Source organism: Dermacentor albipictus, chromosome 10 (genome assembly GCF_038994185.2).
Source record: "Dermacentor albipictus isolate Rhodes 1998 colony chromosome 10, USDA_Dalb.pri_finalv2, whole genome shotgun sequence".
NCBI classification, from domain to species: Eukaryota; Metazoa; Arthropoda; class Arachnida; order Ixodida; family Ixodidae; genus Dermacentor; species Dermacentor albipictus.
In genome coordinates, this window is record NC_091830.1 from 82531142 (window position 1) to 82557992 (window position 26851).

General features: G+C 47.1%; 1 protein-coding gene, 1 long non-coding RNA gene and 1 pseudogene across 2 annotated transcripts; all 3 read left to right on the forward strand.

Moving 5' to 3' along the window:
- Positions 1–220: 220 nt before the first annotated feature.
- Positions 221–10222, forward strand: LOC135904232 (uncharacterized). Its single transcript, XR_010565056.1, has 3 exons — positions 221–616; positions 7027–7095; positions 10069–10222. It is a non-coding gene; the product is annotated as an uncharacterized lncRNA (long non-coding RNA).
- A 10662-nt stretch (positions 10223–20884) lies between these two features.
- On the forward strand, positions 20885–22076 carry LOC135904233 (uncharacterized; annotated as a pseudogene).
- A 2395-nt stretch (positions 22077–24471) lies between these two features.
- On the forward strand, positions 24472–25675 carry LOC135904234 (uncharacterized). The gene has a single exon (XM_065434874.1). The coding sequence runs from the start codon at positions 24668–24670 to the stop codon at positions 25673–25675; it is 1008 nt and encodes a 335-aa protein (XP_065290946.1). The 5' UTR covers positions 24472–24667.
- The last annotated feature ends 1176 nt before the right edge of the window (positions 25676–26851 follow it).

A 26851-nucleotide genomic window follows, 5' to 3' on the forward strand; every position in this document is an offset into this window, starting at 1 on the left:
TTAGTGAAAGTACCCGTAAACATAGAAAATAGCTGAGATATAGCGTAAAATAAATATCTTAGAAAGTATTATACACACGCAGTTTAAACTAATATTTGTTTTCATGCCTTGACGAAAACGAAATTGCAATAACTTCCACCGATGGGTGTCGCCGCTGTCGCTGTTGACTCTCGCGGCAGGCCACCGGGTGCATGTGTGTGTTCTGCGTGACTGTCTCGAAGTTGTGGGTAATTAGAAAGTTTATTGCGGCGTTTAGTTGCAGAACCTCGTTGTTTTGGTGAACGTTTGTGGTTATTGACGTGAAGTGAGCGTGCGCACTGAAGGCGACGTGATTATGCGTGAGAAAGAACGGCTCCAGTGGCCTACAACATCGGTGTTTCTTTGGGATCGTGTGTTTACTATGCCTACGACGGCAGTGATTCGTGTCAAAGGAGAAAACCCCGTCCACTCGTCCTGAACAGTGATGAAGTGAATGTTTTTGTTTCGGAGGAATCGGCGGAACATCGCCCATACACTACGTAGACGAAATGCCGTGCCCAGAGTACGCATCGTGACAGCGCTCCACCTTCAAACCGAGGGCCATTTGCGAGGCACATGGTGCTCATATAAAAGCGACGTACGTAGTTACCTTCAACGTCGGGTTATTGTGGTGCGTCATTGTGGCATTAATTTGCGCGTAATTTCTCTACAGGAAATCACAAGGTGTGCCAAATGGGAGTGAATTATGTGTATACCAGGCGGTGCCGACGGGCACCGAATGTGAAAAAAAAATCATCGTTCCCGTGTCCTCACCTAATTGTGACAGTACATAGAGTTGTAGAGAATTAAGTTCTGCTGTGCGTCAGTATTCGACGCAGGCAGGTAAATAAGACTTCGGTTTGGCTTACTTGGTTCATTCTGTAACTAAAGATTTGCGCAGACTTATACCGGTGTCACACGTCCATTTTCGATCACAATTAAGCCCGTCCTAGATCGAAATTTTCGACCGCGATAGGCTCCCGTCCGCAGATTGAGCAAGGGAGCATGAACGCCCCACATTTTGCATGAAGCCAAACGGGGCCAGAGATTCGATCTTAATCAGGATCGATCACGGCCAAAAGTATGCAATGTGACAACCGTATTAAATGCACCTTGTGTACTTGCACTCAGTTTTTTTTCTCTCGGTGGTCACGTGGTACGTAATGGCGCAGGTAGCTTCCAGTGCTTGTGCTTTCATCGCTAGAACTAATAGAGAACAAAAGAGACACGACCATCCCGACTATCTACTGATCCTTCGTTTTCAGTTATGCTCGTTTGCTCTAGAAGCTCTCGTGTTGTTGCGGATGAGCGCGTGGTTACGCGATTTGTTAATAAATTTATCTTTTCGTGTAAGTCATCATCATCATCAGCCTGGTTACGCCCACTGCAGGGCAAAGGCCTCTCCCATATTTCTCCAACAACCCCGGTCATGTACTAATTGTGGCCATGCCGTCCCTGCAAACTTCTTAATCTCATCCGCCCACCTAACTTTCCGCCGCCCCCTGCTATGCTTCGCTTGCCTTGAAATCCACTCCGTAACCCTTAATGACCATCGGTTATCTTCCCTCCTCATTACATGTCCTGCCCATGCCCATTTATTTTTCTTGATTTCAACTAAGATGTCATTAACTCGCGTTTGTTCCCTCACCCAATCTGCTCTTTTCTTATGTCTTAACGTTACACCTATCATTCTTCTTTCCATAGCTCGTTGCGTTGTCCTCAATTTGAGTAGAACTCTTTTCGTAAGCCTCCAGGTTTCTGCCCCGTAGGTGAGTACTGGTAAGACACAGCTATTATACACTTTTCTCTTGAGGGATAATGGCAACCTGCTGTTCATGATCCGATAATGCCTGCCAAACCCACCCCAGCCTATTCTTATTCTTATGATTATATCCGTCTCATGATCCGGATCTGTAGTCACTACCTGCCCTAAGTAGATATATTCCCTTACGACTTCCAGTGCCTCGTTGCCTATTGTAAATTGCTGTTGTCTTCCGAGACTGTTAAACATTACTTTAGTTTTCGGCAGATTAATTTTTAGACCCACTCTTCTGCTTTGCCTCTCCAGGTCATTGAGTATGCATTGCAGTTGGTCGCCTGAGTTACTAAGCAAGGCAATATCATCAGCGAATCGCAAGTTACTGAGGTATTCTCCATTACCTTTTATCCCCATTTCTTCCCAATCCAGGTCTCTGAATACCTCCTGTAAACACGCTGTGAATAGCATTGGTGAGATCGTATCTCCCTGCCTGACACCTTTCTTTATTGGGATTTTGTTGCTTTCTTTATGGAGGACAACAGTGGCTGTGGAGCCGCTATAGATATCTTTCAGTATTTTTACATACGGCTCGTCTACGCCCTGATTCCGTAATGCCTCCATGACTGCTGAGGTTTCGACTGAATCAAACGCTTTCTCGTATTGAATGAAAGCTATATATAAGGGTTGGTTATATTCCGCACATTTCTCTATCACCTGATTGATAGTGTGAATATGATCTATTGTTGAGTAGCCTTTACGGAATCCTGCTTGGTCCTTTGCTTGACAGAAGTCCAAGGTGTTCCTGATTCTATTTGAGATTACCTTAGTAAATGGTTTGTAGGCAAGGGACAGTAAGCTGATCGGTCTATAATTGTTCAAGTCTTTGGCGTCCCCTTTCTTATGGATTAGGATTATGTTAGCGTTTTTCCAAGATCGTATAAGTACATGGAGCCTAATCTATTTTTGTCGTCCTTGAATACCTTTCTTGGTTTCACGTAGGCATGCTCACTTCTACTACTATTTATGTTTCCTTGTCGTATGACTGAAACCTGCCTAAGGCGTCCTGTCAGGTGCCGACAGTATTTCTGAAATAAATTTCAAAGAACGTCCTACGGCTATTGTACGCTACCTTATTGTTATGTCTAGTTATAAACCTTATGGTTATTGTAGCTTGGCCTTTATATTTATATGATAAGGTGGTAAATGCTTAATTGTATTTGTAGTTCTGAGAGTTTCTTTTTTTAAGTGGTCAATCTGGGGTGGTATTAACAGTGTGTTGTTTTCCTGTGCCCATGCAGTTACAATCAGCATGAAACAATCGCAGGGGAACCAACTGACCGTCTTGGTCCTACACATTGCTGAAAAGACAGTGTAGACGTCTGAGCCGACCGGTATGCTTTCTTTCACCACAGCCTACGATTGGCCTACATATTTTTTTTCCACTGGAGGATGAAGACCTCTCCCAGTGATCTCCAATTACCACTGTCTTGCGCTAGCTGATTAGAAGTAAAGTCTGCAAATTTCCTGACTTTCTCGTAGTCCAATTTTCTATCGTCCTCTAATGCCCATCTCTCCCCTTGGCATCCATTCTGTAGCTCTAATGTGCCACCGGTTATCTGCCCTATTCATTACATGGTTGTAGAAGACACTTGGGCTAGTCGGTGCTCATTACATACTTGAGACATCGTTAACTAGCTCGAAAAAGATGACAGACGACATCAAGAAGCACATAAGACAGAACTCTAGACTTCAAGTGAAATTTGTGCAACGCAGAAATATGGAATTCATGGAATGCACATAATGTTGACGCACTGAAACAACACAGGAGCTATCGGAACAAATCGATGAACAGGTTAATGTCACATACGAACACTCTTGGCAATAGCCACAGACAGGTGCTTGCATACCTATTCCCCGCTCTTTATATGCAAAGTGGTTCGTATATTGCCCAATGAACCTGCTTCTGGAGTCTCCTGTGTACATAATTGCTTTGAAACTACTTGTTGCACGAGCACCTATGGCGATGATTGCCCAGGTGGCCACCAGCCACTAAAGCACTGCCCTATATTCCCTCAAGCCAAACAGGTCGGTGTTTGAATGACCGCTTGATGGAACATAGATAGGGCAGCTGTAAGTGGCTGGTGGCCATCTGGCTGATCATTGTCATAGGTGCTCGTGCACTGAGCAGTTTCAAGCATTCGTCTGCTCAGGCGGTTCTAGAGGCAGGTCGATATGAAGTATTCAAAGCACTTTGCATAACAAAAGCGGGTGACAGGTGTGTAAGCACCCTGTCCCTGGCTTTCAGCAGAAAATAGTTCGTAACTCGAAATTAACCTGTCCATCGATTTCTTCCGACACCTCCGTTATCAGACGGGGAAAGGGAAAAATGAATGTTGCTTCCGTGCGTCGAGGTACTGCAGATGCCCTGACCCCTAGAGTTCTGTCTTGTGGGCTTCTAGCTGTCATCCGTTTTCTTTTCTAAGCTAGGTAATGATGTCTCAAGTCTGCATTACATGGCCTGACCAGCTACCTTTTTTGCTTTTTCTGTCAGCTCGGATATCAGCTCCTTCGTCTGCTTTCTGAACCACGTTGCTGTCTTCCTGTTACTGTTGGCATCAGGATGGGAGCGCACACGCCAGGTGAAACTGAATGTCATTTAGGCAGAGGAGCAATGAGACTTCCTTTGCTTTACCTTTTGTTGTTGTACATAATAGCTGAAATTGCACCAGCCCATCTTTTCCTGCCTTGTGATTTTCCTATAGCTGTGACAAAAAAATATATAAGCTTTAAGAAAATATAAATGCAGTTTGTCTAAGAAAAAGAATGCTCTTGCTCTAAAGGTAATGTGTATGATGCTCTGACTCCTTTGGTGCATGTGCTTTGAGAGGTGATGATTTTCATTTCTTTCTCAGTAAGCTTTAGTTCATGGGTCTGACTTTGTATAAAGAAATAAGTCTGAAGAAACCATAATACATGAAGGCAGAATTGACTTGCGGTTGAAAGCTGATGAAACATTTTTTTCAGGCTGTACTAGTTGATCCGTGACGTTTCACAGCACGGACTTGTACTAAGGATGGCGACAAATGGACACAAACGCTATCACCTCTTTCACCATCCTTTGTCGAGTTCACGCTGTCAGGCGTCCTGGACCAATACCAAGTAGCGCGGTTGCATACCTGTACTAGATGAGCCATTTCTGCTATGGTACTGTAAACCAAATGTGATAAATTCAAAATTGATGCCTTTTCTAGGTTTGTACAAGTAAGTGTTTCATATAATAGTTTAAAGCATTATGGTTGATGTCATGGTTTGACACCACCAAACCTCATCAGATATCTTCATGCATGCGAAAGGTACCTCTTGTACAAGTTGCATGCTGGCCTAATATGGAGAACGAACCTGGCACAAGGTAGAGCACAGGCTGTATTGTAAACAAGACACACAGTCGCATTTGCTTGGCAGTTATCGCAATGCATTCTGGTATTTACCTGCAGGAGCATTAATTATCTCAGCTGCTAACGACACTGCTAAAGTACATTACTAGGCACTGGGAGCAGCAAGAAAGTCTGTTTTTGCAGTACTATTGAAGTGATGCAAAATTATGTTTAACCAAACTGGCATTGATGCTACCTGTTAAAAAGAAAGCGCCGATTTCAAGAAAATTTCGCATTCCTAAATGTGTAATTGAAATGCCGTATGCTTATGGGCTACAAAATATTTACCGCATGATCAGGCTGGTTACAGTGGCCATTTGAAGATTCAATAAGGCGCACCGAAGCCTGTTTTTGAATTCACATTGTCTTTATACAGGGTGATAATTTTCTGTTCTATGGAATTTTTAACGGTAGCGTGTTGCAGACAGCATAATTAAAGCCCTTGAGCAGGAATATCCAAACAGGCACACATATATTGCACGAGAAATAAAAAAAATCTGATCAACTACTTAACAAGAATTGACTAAATGTTTTTGTTAATTACTCTACGGTACATATTGTAAATTACGAATCATAACGAGTGAGATTCCAAGGTGTATCCACTTGTAATTGATTTCCAGAACGATGCGAGTTTTGAGATAGGCACCATCAAACTTGCTATAAAAATGCACTGTTCCACTTACTTTTTTAACAAAATGCGCTATTATCCACTGATGCACAAATGTAACTGAAACACCCATGTATCTTTTTCGATACTTTGGGAAGTATTTCTGAACAGGTGCCATCCTGGAAGTTAAAGTGGATACGTCTTCCAAGCTCACTGCCTACAATTCGTAAATTCCAATATGGGCAGTAACATAATTACGAGGTTAATTAGTCAGTATTTGTTAATTATTTCAACTTGTGTTTCAATTTCTCATGATAGAGATGTCCGCCTCTTCAAATAATCTAGCTGAAGGACGAGAAGTATGCCATCTGCCACAGGAAATTTTTAAAAATTCCATGAAACAAAAATTATCACCCGGTACAATGCTGCTACAGTGCTAAAGAGCCAGCAGCCGAATCATCACTTGTAAGAATGCCGTAGAAACACCGAGAAGGGCACTAGAGCTTTCTGTGCTTCACAGATGAAAAATGTTGGCCATTAGAATATTTGATCACAGCGTCACTCCCAATCAGATAACCAGCAAGATCAAGTGAAAGCATGATGTTGTTGACAAATTCGACTTCGCCCTGCCATCTGCTAGCCGCCTGGTTAGCTCAGGTGGTAGGGTTTGAGTCCCGGAGCAGGACGAATTTTTCTTCAGCTGTGACGCTTTTCTTTCGAGAAACCCATATGGGTTTCCTTTGTACCAATTTGCTACGCTTGGGTGGATGTCTCATTTTCGCCTTTCTTATTGACGTGGGAATAAGCAGACGAACTGGAAGTACATCTCTCTTGCTGCGGTGCAAAGCAAAACAAAAACATGCAGACATTCGGTCTTTGTGTTTTATTATTTCTCTAAGCTTTACTTCGTTTACTCAAGATACAGGTATTACGCAAACAACAGATGTTGCCTTGAATAATTCTCGTTGTCACGTGTCACCACAAGCGACGCCACAGTACAAACACATGTACGTAGATGCACTAGCACGTGTATGTTATCCTGCGCCTTGAAGCGCAGCGGCCGTGAGGGAAAAGGAAAACTGTGTTCTGTTTGAAATTTCAGGTCTTTCTGCGGTGCGTAGCAATGTAATACTTTGCAGACACGATTCTCATAACCTAGTCTATGCTCTGCGCTTGTCTGCTCAAAATGACCATACCTTCTGTTTCAGGAAAATGTCAAAACTTCCTGCTGGATGCAGAAAACTGCAGTCTACAAGACATGTTGGTTGTGAGTGGCGGTATGGCATATTTTTCATTCATATTTCTTAAGTGCTCACAAAGACGTCAGTGTATAGAAGACACCACTTAGAACTTACTTCAAATAACCTTTTTTTTTTCAGAAACCAAGTGTATTGTATGCTTTCATATATAACATGGCAACGATGATAGGAGAGGCTGCCGTGACTGTGACAGAAACAATTTATGTTGCCAAGTTCCGAAGGACAGTGTAGCGCATTTACGAAGGGGCTTTTGTTTTCAAAGAGTGCAGCGCAGTTTTTACTTACACATGGTCACTCTCATTCGACTTTGCAGTCCGCCGCTTTGATAATGCCTATTCTGTTTTTTTTTTAAACCAGGGCTTCTGTTATGGGCTTTCAGCTGTATTCCTTGCAGTCATGCAAAGCACCCATCACCACATATTTGCTATATTTTTTTTCATTAGGGCAGTATTTTGGACATTGACATGTTTGTTTGTAATACTTCCCCGAAAGCACTAGCATAAGGGCAGGAACAGTAGCTAGCTGGGCAAGTTGACATGGGATCAGTTTAGAAAATGCACAAACAAACATCAAGGCGAAGGGCAGCATGTGCTGTCATCCTATTTCGTCTGTCTCTTGTTGTGTATGGCTTTTCTAGAATGAATAGTAGCCTACAGTGACCTCCGTCTTTATCCTAACTAGAAGGTTTATTGCTTAGGTTAGGTTAGGTTAGGTTTTTAGTGACACATTTCTTGGTCCCATGCCCTTCAGTACAACATTTGATTTCTTTGCTTACATTGTTTGCCTGCGAAATTTGAAGAACAGCATCGTTTGTGCTCCTTGTTGGTAAAGGAGCAAGCTGCTGTGAAAATTTAAATTGATTTCTACTCCTATTGACAATGAAAATTCCAGAGGGGCAGGCAAAACAACAATGCCAAGTGTTATAATAACTCATGCATGCAAGATCATTGTTTTGGCCCATAAGCACCTGATTTTTTTTTGTCGTGTGGCCATCTCTTCCTGTGAGATAACGGTTGGCATTTCAACAGCTGGTTCTAGGAACAAGCCTATAATGTCAAAGTACCTCTTGATGGTTAGCCTGCAATGCATAGGAAAACATATGGCTGTACCTTATTTTAACTAAAACCTGCTTGTAGGAAAACAGTGCAGTGAAATGATGTGGCTTCTCATTGTAACCTTATTGATTAAGAAAGGATTACTATATTTAGGAGCAATTGATTGTGCTCATAGCGAGCATTTTTATTTGTGCACATTCTAAATTGTAGTTTTGCGTCAGATGCCACACAAGAACACGTTTAGCGCTATTGCTGTAATACGAGGGTGATTAAGAGAGCAATGTCTCCAAGCCCACTACTTTACCAATAGTACTGCAAACATCTTGAACTCTTTATCATTATTGCACTGATTGTCGTAATAGTTCTGCGGAATCCCGCGAGGTGGAGAGAAGTATTTAATAAAGGGAGAATGAGACATCCACCCAAACGTTGCTTCAAAGGAAACCCAAACGGGTTCCTCGAAAGGAAAGCTTCGCAGTTGAAAAATGCGGCCTGGTCTGACACTGAAACCCTGAACCGCCGCGTTTCTGCGGCAGCCGCTCTACAATTTGAGCCGACCAGGCGGCTAAGCAGATGGCAGGCGAAGTCGAATTTATCAACAACTCAGAAGCATAGTCAAGAGTTTGACATAATGGTTCTACGGAATCCCACATAACTATTATGTTTGGGTGGATGTCTCATTTTCTCTTAACAATTATTACATGATGTTTAAGCTATAGAATGTCACTCTCCCCACCTTCCTATCTCTTCACGTTCCAAAGCAATCGAGCAATCCATGACATCAAGTGGTGACATCCGGTTGAAACAGCGGGCTGTAATTGAATTTCTCATTGGGGAAGGTTTTGCGCCCATCAACATTCATTGCTGTCTGACAGAAGTTTACGGGGATGGCTGTGTTGAAGTCAGCACTGTGCGGAGGTGAGCAACGACTGTGAAAGATTAAAATCCAGCTGCATAAAAATGTCCAGCATCAATACCAAACTGTACGGCCGACAAATGCCTGTGATGAGGATCATCGCCCTCAGGTGGACGAGTTGATTCAAGGCAATCGCAGGATGAAGCAAGACGATATTGCAGCTACATTCGCCATTTCCATTGGTTCAGTGAACCACATCAATAAGGACATTCTGCATTGCAAGAAGACTTGCGCTTGTTGGGTACCACGGCAACTGACGACTGAAATCAAATTTTCGAGGAAGCATTGCCAGCAAGTTCAAATCTTCTTGTAACCCAGAAGGTCCTTCATGATGTAATTTACTGAACTAATAAAAATGGCGAGTGTTGCAGCAGTCTGGTGTTGCTTGATCCTGCGATTGCCCTGAGTCAACTTGTCCGCGTGATGTTAATAATCCTCATCAGAAGCCGTTTTGGGCTGTCCACTTCGGTGCTAATCCTGGAGATTTGATGCGCAGGATTTCGGTCTTTCACAGTCCTTGTCCACCTCTGCACAGTGCTGACGTCAGCAAAGGCATTCCCGTAACTGCAGTCAGATGGCGATGAACGTTGATTTACGCACAACCTTCCGCAGTCAGAAATTCAATTACAGCCTTCTGTTTCAACTGGACGTCGCCAGAGAAGAGATAGGAAGGTGTCGCAAGTGACATTCTATAGCCTAAGCATCAATGTATTAATCATAAAGAATTTGAAAATGTTTGTAGTACTATGGGCAAAGTACTGGGCTTGGAGCCATTAATTCCTGGATCGCCCTCTTATAATTGTGGAGCCTGTCTCTCCTACATTTGTGATGCGGCAGTATTAATGCATCATTCTTTCCAAATAACTCTTTCTTAAAAGTAAGCATTATTTGTGCTTGTGTTTTCTTTATCCTGGTCGTCATGGGATATTTAAATATTAGAGTGAATGATGCAGGGATGTTTCATGCTTCTCATGTTTCATGTACTTTTCCTGATATTAAACTGCAAAAATCATTTTGCAGGCAAAAAGACGCATATGGCTAGAGCGATCAATGAAGAAATGGATTCATCTAAGATGGCTCGCCTTTAGACATTGGAACGAAGCTACGCAAAGGCATCACTAGGCTCGCCTGTGCCCTGTAACATTGGTTTATATGAGACTGTTCTTCCATGTAGCACGACCACAAGACTTGTCACTGCATACAAGGCTTAGTGCAAGAATAAATGACCCTCCATGCAGTCACTCTTGCTGCATCTGTGGTAAATGGGACAATTTCAGGCAAACACACAACCTCAAGGGATGTGGTGGTATTAGGATATATAAGAACCATCATAAGGGTGTACTTCCCTACAAAAACCTGCCTTTTCCAGAGTGCTAGGGGGTTATAGACACTCAAAAAAACCCTTAGGGGTGTAAATTATTTTACAGTATAGTGGAAATCGCCGCTCGCTCACAGCGGTATAAATTTCCGTAGATATTCTAGCACTAAGGCAATTAATCGCTGTCTTGAATGGATCGTGATTCTGCCTTACCATCACGGCTAAAATATTTGTAGAAAATCGTACGTCGGAGACTTTCGTCGTGCTTCGGAAAGCGTCGCGCTTTCTGTAGATATATATATATATATATATATATATATATATATATATATATATATATATATATATATATATACCTCGAAATGTGCACTTGTAATTAAACCTGGCATTTAACGTAGTATACAACAAAGTCGCTCCTGCGGTACTCTTACATCTCAGTCCAATTAGCACTGGCACGATGTCAAAGAAGGACACAGTGGTGTTCAAAATGGTGTATGAATGTCTGTAAAGTAAAAATCTGAAGTCACAAATGAGTCACCACTTAAACTACTGGGGCAAACATCTTAATAATGCACGTATGTTGCCTGCGGCATGCACGAAGTACCTTGATCCTAGAATAACTATGCAGCTCTAATGGGGTGGGCACAATGTTCACATTTTTGCCCATTTACTATGCACCATTATTACTCTGCAGCGACTTCCATCAAGTTAACCCTTTATGAAACAATGGTTAGCTCAATCCTCCAGAATGAGCCCCTATTCTTCTCGCCATCATCAGCATGCTTAAATCGTTTAGGATTAACCCACTTACGCCGTTATATTTATCCACGGAAAATAAAAAAAAATATTTGTAGTCTAGACAAGAAGACATGGAATAATTGTATACAAGTATATTAGCAACTTGCCCGAGGATACGCCCAATCGTTTATTGACGTTGTGCTAAAATTGCGTGTCTCAGGACTACTTGAGCCCTTCCCGGTCGTTCAACGTGCCTCTTTCATACCTTTATTTTTTCCGACACCAAAATGTCGCGCAGACACAACCAAGAAGCGACAAATCAGCTTCACAAAGGACTGTGCCTAGAAGTACATGTTGGTGTAGAAAGAAAGGAGCAGCAAATATTCATAAATACAAACTTATACACATGCGCCAGTGAATAGAAACCAACAAACCAATAATATACGCAAGCAAGGGAGAATCATAACATGCACATGTATCCGCATAGCGGCATAAGGAGCACTGAGCAGATATGCGTGACGGGACATATTTTAGCAACAGTGTAGCAATACCGGTTGAACGATGATTAGGGGCACGCGCAGTATATATATTTTTGAGGTGGTCTGCAGGCAATCAGGAAAGAAGGTCAAGTATTAAATGTAGTGACACAACATCAAGGGGAAAAATGACACAACAACGATCCAAGAAAATGGGCACAAGGATAAGAATAAAGGTGGTACAATTTACTACACAAACATGCAGGGTAGGCGCAAGCAGGAACAATGGCTGGAAACTGAAACATAGCTGAATGACGAAGCTACTAGCGTGTAGAGGTTCACCGAATCGCATCTACGAGATTCGGAACAGCGGCCTGTTATCGACAATTTTGTGTAAGAGGGGTGCTAAAGAATGACATGGGTCAACGAAAGGCGGAGGTGGAGGGGCGCTGATTAGCCGATGTATGTATAAAAAATAAACAGTTTTACATTCCTCAATCGCAATCTGATGAAGAGGTATCCCGCAATCGGGGACTTTGGAATAATTTCGACTAGCTGCGGTTCTTTAACATGAACCTTAATCTAAGTACAATTGCGTTTTCGGATTTCGCCGCCATCGAATTGCGGCCGCCGTGGCAGGGATACGAACCGCAGACCGCGTGCTCAGCAGCCCAAAACCGTAGCTGCTGACCAACCACGGTGGGTAGGTGAGGTACGAAGTGTCACTTGGCAAAAGAGACATGTAGAGGGTATTTGTGGGTCAGCGGCACATCGGAAGTATGAAATATTAGGGCGAACCAGAAAGTTCTTTCCCCTATTTTTTAGCCAAATTACAGCTGTAAATGCGAAGTCAATATATTCCTTATCAGCAGTGCATCTTTCTTAAACCTGCCCTGCCTTATCTGCCGGACGCTCCGCGGTATGGCGCCGCAGTAAGTCGCTGATTACGGCAGTTGTGCTTTACACATCCATGGAAAGCGAACAACGAAGTGTGATTAGTTTTCTTTGGAGCAAGGAACGAACGCCCATCTATATACACAGACAAATTCAGCCCAAGTATGCAGGAAGGCGACATGTATGGACCAGTGTGAGGAGGTGGTGTTGTCAGTTCATAAAAGTACGTGAAGACTAGCATGATGACCATTCGAGGAGGCCGTTTGCGTCAGGCACATCTCACATTTAGTGCCGCTATAGGTATGAACCGTATATATATGTATGAACCGTACATGTATGTGTATGAACCGGTGTCGGGACTATGTAGGAAAATAGTGTAAGCTACGTTGAATAGTGCGTGTACTTGCAATTGCATCTATGTACAGGTGCGATCACTGCTAGCGGGAGCACGGGAGCCAGTGTTAGCATGATGTAAATTGATAATTTGAAAGTACCGCCACCCGTTGAACTCTGCCGCTGCCGCGCGACCTCCTCGCCTCGTCCTCACGCCTTGCACTTCTCCTCTGCGGAGATCAGTTTTGCATTCGCTTTTCTGCAAAACGATTGGTCTCCTTGCCGTTCCCCTTGTAAACGCGCGGGTCTTGCGTTTTACTTGTGTTTTCGTTTTCGTTGGTGCCATTTTTCTCCTTAGCTCGGCTGGCTCAGCGCAGCGAAAGTTGCATGTTGTGTTTCTTACGGAGTTGTGCCAGCTCTATGTCGTGCTGTAGCGCATATAACTGCAGCAAGAAGCCTGAAGATGGTTGTGCACTTTTTATGATACCACTACAAAAGCGTGAAAGCTTGCGCTAGCAGCAATGGCTGCAGAACATTGGCGGAATTAACTGTGTGCCGACCCGGTGGTGGCAACCCACTTCTCTGGTCTCTGCTTCACGTAGATGGCACCGCCGGACTTACCCACCCGGGGGAAATTGGCAGTCGCCTTTTCCTGCCCGCCTCTTCAACCTTTTTCTTTCGTATCTTCTTTCTTTTACTGTCCTTTCATCTCTTCTCTTCCTTCAGTACCTAATTTTGCTAGGCGTCTAGGGTTAATGTTGTGTATGTGCCCTCCCGTGGGTATAATATAGTGGCAATGGTATACAGTGGCCTTGGTATTATAGTGGCAAGGTACGGTTGGCGCCTGCAGCCTTACCCGTTAAGTGCTGCAGCGTCCCCCAGTTGGGCTCCATGGGAGGTGGCCGCTATTGCCGCCGTCAATGCAAGGACATCGACGGTTCCTGGCCGTCTCCACTTTAAGCAAGATCCTGTGAGGACATTGGAACTTTGGTCGGACCGACGGTGCCGACTCTGCAACGCGCAAGGCGTGGCAGCGGCGACCAGCAGCATCTCAGCAAGTGGTGAGTCCTCTCGTCCTTACACCTCGGGGGTACCGCTGCCTAGTCCTACTGTAACATATGAATACAAGGTTTGCTCACTTGAACCCCGACAGGAGAAATCGGCCCATGATGAGTGAGATGTGAGCCGAGAATGTCGAGGAGAACTCAGCTAGGGCTGTAGCATTAGAAAGCCAGAGGGAAATGGACCTCAGAAGCCTCGCGGATCGGCGCCGAGTACTTGAGTTGGAGGTGGAGCTTGCGCGACTTAGGCAGAACGGAAGTGGGAGCTCACGGGAAAGCGGGCACGCGTTCTGTGTGCAGGATTGCTGCAGTGAGCTGAGACGCTATGCTAACTGCCTCGGTGGGGTGCTTCCCGAATTTCCATCAGAGGCCGAGGCTCCGGTGTGGTTTGAGTCGGTTGAGAGCGCCCTGCAAGCATATGAAGGGCCGAGGGAGTATTGGGGACAGATTGTTTACCCGTTGGTGGCGGAGAAGGTTCCGTTTTTGTCCACAAGACTTAGCCCGGCAGAACACAAGGAGTATTCGAAAGTTAAGGAAACAGTACTTGACGTGCTCAAACTTTTCGCTGGGGAATACCTCAAAAGGTTCTTGGGGTCAGGAAAGCGCATGAATGAAGGATGGAGACCTTATGCAACTCGCCTTCAAAGCTACCTGCACTTCTACCTTGACTCGAGAGGCATGTCGACGTTCGAGGAGCTGGTTAAACTATTGGTCGCGTACAAATTGAAGAAAAACTTGTCAGATGACGCACTTCGGTACGTCACGCTGCAGGAAGGAAAAACGTGGCTAAAAGCACCAGAACTAGCCGCACTACTGTGGACATTCGAGGAGGCGCAAGGCAAGAACAGTGCTGGGAGGCAGCAGAAACAAAAGACGGCAGAGTCGCAAGGCCCTTGTGTTAAGCCTGGCGCACAACAAAGTAGTCGCGGTGGTCGGAAAGGTCGAGGCGCGGAGACAGAACCCAAGTTTAGAGGCTGCTTCTCGTGCGGCTCTAGTGGACATATGAAGTGGAATTGCCCCCTGAGCCCGGGGCAGCAAACATCGAACATTCCGAGTACTAAGAGCGATAACTTGTCGGCGCACGTTACGATGGGAGAACCAGCAGCCGGGCACAGCGACCTCATTCTCGTGGTTCTGGACTGTCAAGATAAGCATATCGACGCAATTTTGGACACGGGAGCGGAAATTGCAGTGTTGCGCGAGAGCGTAGTGCCGCCAGAGATCGTACAGTCGCACGGAACGATCAGCCTAACCTCCGCCTTCGCAGAAAAGGTGAGGGCGAAACTCGCGGTGGTCCCGCTGACAATGTCCCGCGAATGTGGCGTTTTCTCAAACGTAAAAGAGGCGGTGCCGGTGTTTTTGTGCGTTAACGGACAAGCTCACGGAAGGGACCGATCGCCTGCTGTCAGAGGAAGCATGGCAGTTGCTTAAGGACGAGCGTGGTTTCGAGGGGGTAGTGAAAATCAGAGAGCAAAAGGCAGACGGCGCCGAGCCAGAACTCGAGGGTGTTCCGTCGGACACAGGCGCTGTGAGGGCAAGCGAGAAGTATGCGTCCGACGTAGCCCGCGAGAAACCAGTGGCGTGCCTTTCTAGGGAGCGTGGCGCTGCCGCACAGACTACCGTTTCAGCTTCGCTTGCGGAGGTGCAGCGACGACAGTCAGTTGCAGCTGAGTTGGCTAGAGGGAGGGACGGGGTTAATCCCGAAGTGTCGCTAAGCGGCCCACCCGATGACGAAAAATCCGGTCAGGAGATCGTGGAGGGAGAGCCAGGTGGATGGAGTGTCTCCGACTTCGCGGCTGATGGCTGCGTTGACAAAGTGTGCGGCGGCGCTACTGTTGCGATGCAAGCATGCTCTGAGGTTGCAGAGAAGCAGCAGACGGCATCTACAGCATCCGTGGGCTCATCGGTGGTCGATCAGGTTCTGGCAATGGCCGATGTCACTCTGGTGAAAGTTCCACATGTACCAAAAGAAGTGAAGACTCCGGGTCACGTGGCTTTCGCTGATGGCGGCGTTATGGAGCGTCGTTGTGAGGTGCGCGGTGGCCAGAAACGCGGTTGGATCTCGGCGAGCTCTCGGGGAGTAGAGCTAAATGTAGTCCCGCTCGAAGATCCTCAATTTATAACTGAACCAAGCGATGGTTGTGCTCCCATTCACGAGACACAAGTGACGGCCGTGCTGAAGTTAAGCGCTGACGTCAGTTTTCCCGAGGTGACAGCTGCAGTGTTGAGAAAAGCAGACGAGGACGCCATGTGCGAACCAACCGAGGTCTCGGCTCGATTCCCCATGCCTTCGAAAGGGCGAGCGTGCAGGGCGGGTCTCGCAGTTCATCTCGTAGCGGTGACTCAATCTGCGCTCGGCCCGAAGGGGAGCACAAGTTTTACGAAGCGGTCGTCACGCGAAGAAAACGTCGTTTCCGGACAGACGGTTTGTCTCAGCGCGCGCCGCGAGATCACCCGTACACGCTGCGGGGATCACCCATTCGACCCCGGCGGCTAAGTAGGAGCTGTGGGGGGGGGGGGGGGGGGAGGGGTTCCACTCCACCTATGTTTCACCTTAGTTTAAGGTGTAGGATGCTTATTGCATAGTTGAAGGCATGCTTGGGTACAGGCAGCCATGTTTCCGAGGGAGATAAGATACGGGAGGACTGTGCAGTGAACACTCACGCAGAAAAGAGTGACGTGCGGAAGTACTGGACTATCGAACAGAACTGTGCGATGAACGGTGTTCTTCAGTGAAATAAGCGTTTTCCTGTCGCATTATTGCATGCGTTCCAGGAGATCTTGTCGTTCCGTTGTGTGCGTTTTTTTGTTTTGTGTGTGTGGTCGTTAATGTGACACCGTGACTCGCGATGCTGTTCATGAGCCGTGTTCAGTGTTTGCTATTGCTTTGTTCTTTTTTATTCGATAGTGCTTGTGTCTTTTATATGCCTGTACGGCCTTTCGTACAGGTAGAGTTATTGTATGACCATTGTGTGCTTGCATTCAGTGTTAGCGCAGAGGGGCTCGGTTGTTAAAGGGAAGCTGAAGCGGTTTTCAATTTCCTTGAATTGCTGGGATTGGGAAGAACAGACCTAATAATTTACGGTTCCGAAATTTTTTTCTTCGTTTTGTTAATATAAGGGGCGGAAATCGCTTTCTAAATCACCCCCGCGGACACGCCCCCATCGTTTCCCGGAGCGCCGGGTGAGGAGGTTACCAGAGGAGAGAACCGGCGAGAGTGACGTCACTGGCGCGGACCGAGCTGCCGGACCGGCGTGCTGGCATGCGCTGGCATGCCTCTTTCCGTCCTGCGCTTTACTGAACGACGCTACGAGAGATTTGCCGCCGCCGCCGCCGCTCACGTTTGTTTTGCGATTTTCGTAAACTGTTCTTTCCTTCTGTGCTGCGTGAGTGCCTACAGCCAAGGGCGCCCAACATGCCCTCGTTCTGTGCAGCAATCGGCTGCGCGAACACACGCGGGCGAGACGGTGTGGTGTTTCACAGGTTCCCGAAGGACAAGAAGCCTGCAGCGCAGTGCGGTGAGGAGAGATAAGTTCGTGCCGACGAAATCAACTGTGCTGTGCTCGGACCATTTCCGCGATAGCCGGATAGCCTTACGACAAATGCGGAAACGCGTTGTTGCTAGCGTTGCTATACTCCGTTTCATACATCAGGTGCAACGCTGTGGAGGCTTGAGATACTTCTTGCAGTGGCTGCGTTCGCACTTAGAAAAAGTTCGGTGTTTCTTGACCCGATTTTTGAGAAAACTTTTCATATATAAGCTCAGTTCTGAATGAAAAAAAAAAGAATTTACCCATAGAAACAATCTGTGTACTTATACGGCTGCTAACACGTTCTTTTAAATCAATTTTCTTTTCGGCATTCTTTAATTGCAGCCCGTCGCGGCAGCTTCACGTGCATGCTCGCGCGAACAAATGCCGCTGGCACGCTGCGAACCACAGACGGAAATGCGCGCAGTAATAAATTTTGGTAACCGGACTTCGTGCGTAGCTTCCACAGCGTTGCACCTGAGGTATAAATTGGAGTATAGGCTTGCCTAGTGACATTCGACGTACGGTTGCAGTTATCATGTTTACCACACGGCGGTGCTAAAACTGCCTAATATCTTTATCTCAACACTAGCATGGAGCGCGCATACCGATTCTTGATCGAGCCACAATCGCAAAGTCGTCGAACCATATTCTGAATATTGCACTTATAATCCCCCTGACCATCTCGATCTGGATGTGCATGATAAGCAACTTCCATGACTGTACCTCGCAGCACTGCATGTGCGCGCTTTGAAACGCGGCACTTATGTTCGCGATCGTGTATCAACGCTCAGAAAACCACGGGACTTCAGACAAGCAGCGGCAAGGTGCTTGACATCGCGGAATTGTACCCGTGTTTACAATCTAAGGAGAAGTTAGTGCTTCGGCATTCTTCCAGCAGCAAGTTCCCAGTGACACTTTAGCGCATTTTTTCTCCCGTCATTGGAACGTGCAGCTACATGAAAAGAAAAAAAAAATTACCGACGATTACGTTACTTCCTAATGCGAAATTTGAGCGCAGCAAATAAGCTGTTTCACCTTTTCGATAGATTGAGGCAAAGAAATCGAGCAACACATGTATGCGCTATCACAGAATTTTTTTTTTATTTTTTACACGTATTCCTTTAACAAAGACTCCACTAACAGTTCTTGACAGTCATGAAGGAAGCTTTGTGGTCGGAGAAATAGACTGATATATGTTCGACTTGGTACACCAATGCTTGATTCTCAAAGACGTTCACAAAGACGTTCACAACTGGGCCCTTAATGCCATATTGGCCTCCGCCGTGCATCAGTCGTCGCACTTGCATGAATGGGACTCGCGGAGATACGAGTCTTACACTCACCGCATTAAGTTGTGGAAGGTGCGCTGGCCTCGAGGGATATTTGTAACCGTTTGTTGTCGAAATAACAACCAAAACAAGCGCGAACGAGACCGACCCAACAGAACCAAACAGGCGCGGGCGAGAGCTGTGGCGCGAGCAGACGATAGTACGAAACGAGCGGATCGGCTGAGACCAGACACGAGTGCGCATCGAGCAGTAAGGAGGGTCCGCATGACACCAGCATCGCGCGCGCACGTCACTGAAGGGGCCGCTCTCATTGGTCTCCGCCATTCGCGGCTCGCGTCCTTCGTCTCCCACTCCAGCGAAGGGGGGCGGAGCTGGTTACGAGGCCGACGACGACGACGACGCGAAACCCAGGAACGGACGCCAAAGAGCTGCGCTCTAAAAGCATACGTAACAGCTAAGATTTCCAGCGCGCGAGAAGGTGTACACATTGCTCTCGCTTTTGGCACACTCAACATCGTCGTTGCCGCCGTTGCCGCCATCTTTTTCCGTATCGGCTGTCGGTTCGAACATCTACGGCGAAAATACAAGCTGTCCGAGACAGCGAGAACGTTCCATAATGCTTACAACTCAGCTATGCAGCCAGAACAGAACAGCGTGCTACGCTCTCAAACGGCGGCGCCGACCGGCGACTGCCGCCCCTGACGTCACAGCTGCTCCGACCAATCACGGGCAACAGCGGCGTTCGCGCGATACCCTGAGGCGCTGGTGCGCGTTTTCATGAAAAAACAGCCGCTTGCGCTTGTTTCCGCCCTTTTTGAACGAGATATTCGTGTTCAGGGGTCTCAAAACTGTAGAATGCCGCAGAGAACTCATTTTTTTTCGAAAAGTGTTTCAGCTTCCCTTTAAGGAGCGATGCTAGTTCAGGTCGCCCGGGCAGGGACACAGAAATCCTAGTGCCGAAAGCGTGACATTTGCTTTACTTTCTTTGCACTATCATTTTTGTTTTGTTAGTATTCAGGTACCCGCATTTGAGCGCGTACATGAATCTTAGGGAGGGCGTGTAAAGGATGTTGCCAAACGGCATGGACGCTGAGAGGTAATTTCGCACCAAAATTGTGGGAGGTCACCGTTTTCGGGCTTCGCCGGGAGTAAAACCAGCCGGACGCTTCGGTAATGAGTTGGGAGGCACTCTTTGGCGGCAGATAGCTTGTGCCGACACGTCGGGACATATTAACCTGTCGCGCATGCGGTCATGAAACGTAGGAAAGGGTGCGACGTTGGGGGCGCTTTTGCACGGAAGCGCTGACGGAGGCGCCCTGCCTGGGACGGACCACGGGCAAAGCGTCGTTAGGGCGTCAATGGGCATGCCGGGGGTACAAAGGGGCAAGTTAAAGCCAGGGGGATCGGTGACCCGATGCGCGGTCTCTTGAAAGGTAGGCTGGCACCCGAGACAAATCCATCTGTGCAATTAGCTTTACGGGCCCGCCGGAGGAGACGAACCATGCACAAGACGGCATTGTGAATCAGTGGGTGCACTTCGGCAGGGGTGCCCTTTGCGGCAAGCAGTGCGCGATGGGTTTAATTATGGCGCGAGGACGGGGCGACGCAGATGGTCGTTCCCCGTAAGTGTTTTTCAAAGTGTCGGGAGACTTTTCCATATATGTCGCGGAGACGAAACGGTTGGGATGTTATATGTTTATTTGTTGTTTCGTGGCTCCTTTCTCCCCCTCTATCTCTCTGAATGTTCCGACGAACGCAGGGGGAGAGAGAGAGGGAGAGAGAGAGAGAGAGAGAGAGTGTTTGTCCAATGAGTCACAGCCCAGTTGACCCAATCAGGTCACTGGGGTGTCGTGATTTGCCGTGAGGGGATTCGGGAGGAGCAACTGAAGGGTTAAAAACTGGAGGACGCTTAAGCTTCGCCTTCAAGAGTGGAACGCGACAGCGTTCCCGTCGACCCGCCAAGGGATGTAAGACAATGGGCTTCGGCGCAGCGACTACGCGCCCCGCATCGGACGCGGTGAGCGTCGAGCAACGCAGCGTTTGGCGCGGCAACGAAATGTGCGCCTGAGCAAGCGACGCACGCCTCTAAGGCAATACCGCATTCACTAGAGGCGCGTTTGTACCGCTTTGAAGCATGGAACTCGTGGCTCAGTCAGACGCGTCTTGGCTACTGAAGTGGAAGGACGTGCGTTTCATGGGCTCCCAAGGAGGGGTGGTTGCGGCTAACAGCGGCCGCGGTGACAGGATCGACGGAATGGATACCGAGGGATACGAAGTGGTTTTGCCTACTCTGCCATCAGGTCGTAGTGTTTTGAATACTTTATTTTTGCACGCGGATGTCCGGTCGATGCCTTACCGAGTCGAACATTTCCGGGACACGTTGGCGCGTCTTGGTTTGCTCCCCGAAGTGGTAGCGTTGGGGGCATATCAGATGAGTCACGTATGGGCTGTGACTTTCAAGAGCACGGAAGGGATAAAGAAAGCTTTGGCATGCGGCGAAATGAAGGTGAAGGGCCAACGTTGTTTGGTTATTGATCCGGCAAACCAGGACGTGCGTCTGAAGCTTCACTGGCTTCTTTTCAATGTGGCTGACGATGATTTGCGTGCAGCGCTTGCTCCGTTCGGAAAGGTGACCGAGGTCTCGAAGGAAAAGTGGAGAGTTCAAGGTATCCAAGACAAGGGGTCGACGACACGCCTCGTGCGCCTCAAGCTCCATAACGGCATTAAGGTTGACGACCTTCCACACCAGCTTCGCGTAGCCGGTGACATGGCCCTTCTAGTCGCTCCCGGTAGAGCGCCACTGTGCCTGCGGTGTCACAGTAAGGGCCATATCAGACGAGAATGCCGAGTTCCTCGCTGCACGCACTGCCGTCGTTTTGGACACGAGGAATCTCAGTGCGTGAAGACGTACGCAAGTGTTGGGGGCCGGTTGGTGGAGAAGACACTGCGGAACTCGTCATGGACGAGGCTGACGCTGAAGAAGCCGCAAGCGAAGCAACGTCGAAGCTCGAGGAACTTGATGCGGCAACGTTAACCCCGCCCGACATGCCCCAAGACGCGAGTGTTAACAAGGAAAGCCCAAAGCTGACCGACGCAGCTGGCGACGCCACCGGCGTCGTGAAAGTGCAGGATGCCTCAACGCCGTCGAAGTCACCTGAGGAGCCAGCAGTCATGGAAGTAAGCGAGGGAACAAGCGGAGCCTCAGTCTCCAAGCGCGGCCACGACGCTACGCTGGACGAGCATGAGACCCTGGCTGCAAGGATCTCGGAAGGACCACCGCCAAAGGCGGCGAGCATTCGGCGGTCAACGCTGAGGGCGCGTCCGAACATACCTCCGGACCGGAGGGCGGCGGAGACGCCGCCGACGTAGCCGCGAGAGCGTGTGCTTCGCGGCGTCTCTTCCAGTCTATGCAGTGACCAAGCCAAACTCAAGGGACGATGGAATGCCGTGACAGGGACATCAACTGTGCCTTCCTAAGGCTGCCATGGCAGCTGCGCAAGGTTTGTGCAAAAGGCGAAAGCAGCTTTGGCCACAGATGCATGAGGTGGGTACCATGCGGTTCGTTTGTCCTTCAAAAAACATAATAATGGCTCAAAGCACTGCACTTCGTTTTGCTACTATAAATGTCCGCGGTCTTTGTGCCAAAAAGCGGCAATACCAGCTTAGCCGGCTTTTTTTAGAAACAGATGTTGATATAGCAGCGGTGCAGGAGACAAAGATAGAAACTGAGGAACAAACGGATCGCATGGAGCTGCAGTTTCGCAATAGATACAATGTTTGTGTATCACATGCTGTTGGGACTTCCGCGGGCTGCGCTATCTTCATTAGAAACAACCTGGGAATTAGAGAAGAAGGGGTCTTTTCTTGTGAAAGTGGAAGACTGGTTTTTGTGGATTTTTCCTTTCTGAATGTGGGTTGGCGCGTGATATGTGTCTACGCCCCAAACACTGAAAGTGAGCGTGTGCCTTTCTTTGAAACAGTAAATCAGCATTTACAGTGTGACAGGAAAGTCGTATTGCTAGGAGATTTTAATTGTGTATGTTACGCGGCCGATCGAGTGAAAAACCTCCCAGTGCGTGACAAAAGTGCTTTACTTTTAAACACACTAGTTCAAGAATCTAATCTGGATGACGTCGGTAATTTCTTGTGTACTACCGGCACGCCTGCGTTCACACATTTTCAAGGGCAAAGTCACGCAAGGCTAGATAGAGGGTATGTCGTACTGGAGCTTGTTCCGATGTGTGGCAGCTATAGTGTGAAACACGTCTCGTTCAGCGATCACAGCCTTGTAACTTTTCGTGTAGGTACCATAGAAAGAAAATCGAAGTTTAACTGGAAGTTGTGGAAGTTCAACGATGGGCTGTTAATGAACGAATCCTTCTGCGAAAGCGTGAAGCAAAAGTTAGATAATTTGATCGAAGCCGAAGATGGCAACATGCTAGAATTATGGGAGAACTTTAAACAAGGAGTCAAGATCAGTGCTATAGAAGAATCCAGTAAAGAGAAATTTATTAAAAGGAAAAAAGAAAATGAAACACAACGTGAGCTTGATTTTTTGTACACCGTGGAAGCCGAGAGACCCGGGAGCCGAACAAAGGAGATAAGAGAACTGAAAAGCCAGCTTGAGCTTATCGAAGAAGAGAAGTTCAAAGGAGCAGTTATAAGGGCACGAGCTGAAAGGGCTTGGCTAGGTGAGACACCGACTAAACGAGCCTTATCTGACGAAAAGGCATACGCGAGGCGAAATGAAATCAGAATGATTCAATACGAGAACGAGATCACGAGCCAACCTCAAAAAATTGAAGAGGCGTTTCTTGATCATTATAGCAAATTATTCGGGACTGTTAAAGACGTCACAGAAGAATTCAAGACGGACTTTTTGTCAAACATGCCGCAATTAGAGGAAGACATTCAAAAGCGTCTGGAGTGGCCTCTGAGCATCACCGAAGTGGAAGGAGCCATAGATGATTTAGTTGTAGGCAAGTCTCCGGGACCTGATGGACTCGGAGCGGCCTTTTATAAAGCCTTCAAAAGTGATGTCAGTGAGATCCTGTTACGGTTGTTTAAGGAGGCCTATGCGCAGAAACAGGTTCCCCCTTCTTTTCGGACATCGCACGTAGTCCTGATACCGAAATCAGAGGACCCAGAAAAATTGTTAGCTGTGGACGCTTACCGGCCGATATCACTAATGAATGTAGACTATAAGATATTTACAAGAGTGCTGGGAAAGCGATTACAGGGAGTGGTGACCAGAATAGTAGGGTCGCATCAAACATGCGGCATTAAAGGAAGGTCTATCTACACAAACATTCATATTGCCAGAAGCATCTTAGAATACTGTAATGACCTAGGTGAACACTGTGCCATGTTACAGTTAGATATGCAGAAGGCTTTCGACCGTGTGGCCCATAAAATTCTTTTCAGTATTCTAGAACACATAAAGGTAGGGGATTTGATCTTGGATGGGGTAAAGATGTGCTATCAAGACTGTACCGCCAGCCTCATTATAAACAAGGAGGTTATCAAATCCTTTAGTGTCCGGTCATCTGTGCGCCAGGGGTGTGGTTTGTCGCCTCTTTTATTCGCAATTTACCTAGAGCCGCTTTGTAGGAAAATCAGGAATGACAATAGAATATCGGGTTTCAGAGTGCAGTCCGCGGAAGTGAAAGTGCTGGCATACGCGGATGACATCGCGTTGCTTTGTCGGGATAAAGAAAGCATCGAAATCGCGGTCGCAGAGGCTTTATCATACTGCAGAATGACAGGCAGCGCTATCAACTTTGATAAATCCCTAGGGATATGGATCGGCAACTGGGAAGACCATCCGAGTACGTTTGCAAATATCCGCTGGACAGTCACGCCGGCAAAGTACCTGGGGGTGCCGCTTGAGCACTACCGTGACCCCGTTGATTACTGGAATGCCGAAACTGAAAGGGTTCGTGAAGGTACACTTAAATGGGGAGGCCGCAATTTCTCTATGTTTGCTCGTGCGACAGTGTGCAACCTGTTTGCCGTTGCCAAAATTTTTTACGTGCTCCAAGCGTTGTGCATGTCAAGGGCTAACATACAACGTTTACACAGAGTACTCGCAGTGTTTGTATGGGGTTCAAGTTGGGAACGCACCAGTCGCACTAATCTCTTTCGTTCGGTTAAAAATGGAGGATTAGGTCTGGCACATTTGTTCATTAGGCAGATTGTGTCGCGGTTTGTTTTCTTACGGGACCAAAGTGACCCATTTTTATTAACTATGTTTCAGATAAGGCTGAGCGAAGCTATACCTGAGTTTATTGTATCGTCACATCGGTGCAGTCAAGGCAGAGCGCGTGGTTTCCTAAAAGAGGTAGTCTTGGCGTTTCAGCTGTTAAAGGTTCGGTTCTCCATGGAATACCTAAGTAGGGTACCACGAAAGCGCTTATATAAGGACCTGGTAGACACAATGTTGCCGGTGCCATTGTATCGCTCGATGTTCTGCATTGGACCTGAAAAGGACGTACTAAAAAGAGTAAAACGAATGCCAGTACGCCCATCGGTAAAGTCCTTCTTTTTCCAGCTCCACACCAATACTTTACCTGTGAAACCGTGGCTAGATGAAAAAGGTCTTTCCGTGCCTTGGAGCGTCAACTGTTTACTATGCCGGAAATCCGAAACAATAGAACACATTTTTCTAGACTGCTGGGATGCTGTGTTCCATTGGGACATATTACAGAGAACACTAAAGAAGGACTTGCCGATTACACCATATGGGATTCGTTTCTTGCCTACTCTAAATGAAGACAAAGTACCCTATGACATGTTCATGCTGGTGTCCTTACATAGCTTATGGAAAACTAGAATGGCCGTGAGACATGCCGAAGTAAATGCCCGGCCTGTTAGAGAATACTTCATTGAAAGCATTTGTCATATTAAGGAAATGTATAATTTGCAAAAAGAAAAACCAACATGGCTCAGTGTGATGACTGAGCTAGCTAATTTTAAGCGATTTTAGCCCTGTGACTGCCAACCAATGGCAGAGATGTTGTCGTGACCATTGTCTTTTGTTAAAGTGTCTTGTTTTGTAGCCTTGTTGCCATGTCGGTAATAAAGACAAAAAAAAAAAACTCGTGGCTCAGTGGTAGCGCCTCCGTCTCACACTCCGGAGACCCTGGTTCGATTCCCACCCAGCCCATCTTGCAAGTTGTTTTTTATTCGTGAAGGACCTGCTGGGATTTATCGCTCATGGCCAACGCCGCCAACGCCGACACCGACGCCGACGACACCGGCTTTTCTGCGACACGAGCTCCTTAACGCTGTCGCGTTAAAAACTGGCTCCTGACCTCTCACGGGGTTCCGAGCGCAGGAAAGGTGCTCTGCACTTTCGGCTCTGCCGAGTTAAGGCGCCGGTCCCAGTGTAACCCAAAGGTCTTGACGTACGAATGGTGCTATGCACTATCGGCTATGTCGAGATCATACGTCAGACCCACTGTAAATAGCTGTCCATGTAAATATTGTGTGCATAAAGTCTATTCTCCAAATGCAACGTCTATGGCGTCCCATCTCTGATGGAAGAGGAGAATGAATGAATGTTTAGTTTTTATTGGCGCAAGGGCCAGGTATGGCCAAAGAGCGTCAGGAAGAGGAGAAACGACGGCAGCTGAAGAAAAGTTTTCTACCAAGTAAACTGGTTACGCCAGCTTGGAGGCACTCTGTGCCACGAAAGTAAGAAGAAGGTAAAGAAAATTTACTGATATTCTTCTAAATAAGAGCAAGATCGTGGGGGCGCAATCTACTGGCCCATTTCAAAGGGGACGCTATAGCGTCTGTATCTCCATCCAACCATTTGAAGCAACATGTTCATTTATAGATCAACTAGTCATCAAAAGGAACCATTGCGTGAAACATCGCCCGCATTAATTTTAACGACAAATACAGGATACGAATAAATAATTATATTACGTTAAGCCTGTTGTTTTCGAAGATGACGAAAGTGCAGCTGAAGAAGCATACGTCCAGACAGCGGCGGTGATAGACTCGCATGGCTATGCAAAAAAAACTTCAGAAGTTGGGACACGACAACACAATGCTGTTGCAGCTTCTGCTTTAGCCCAGCTACACGGCAAACTTCATCAAATTCTCGCTTTTGTGGATGGTGTCCTTGTAGGGTCTGCGAGTTTTATCGTACAGC

Coding starts and splice junctions, on each gene's coding strand:
- LOC135904234 (XM_065434874.1), top strand. CDS start 24,668: ATGTTTGCTCGTGCGACAGTGTGCAACCTGTTTGCCGTTGCCAAAATT.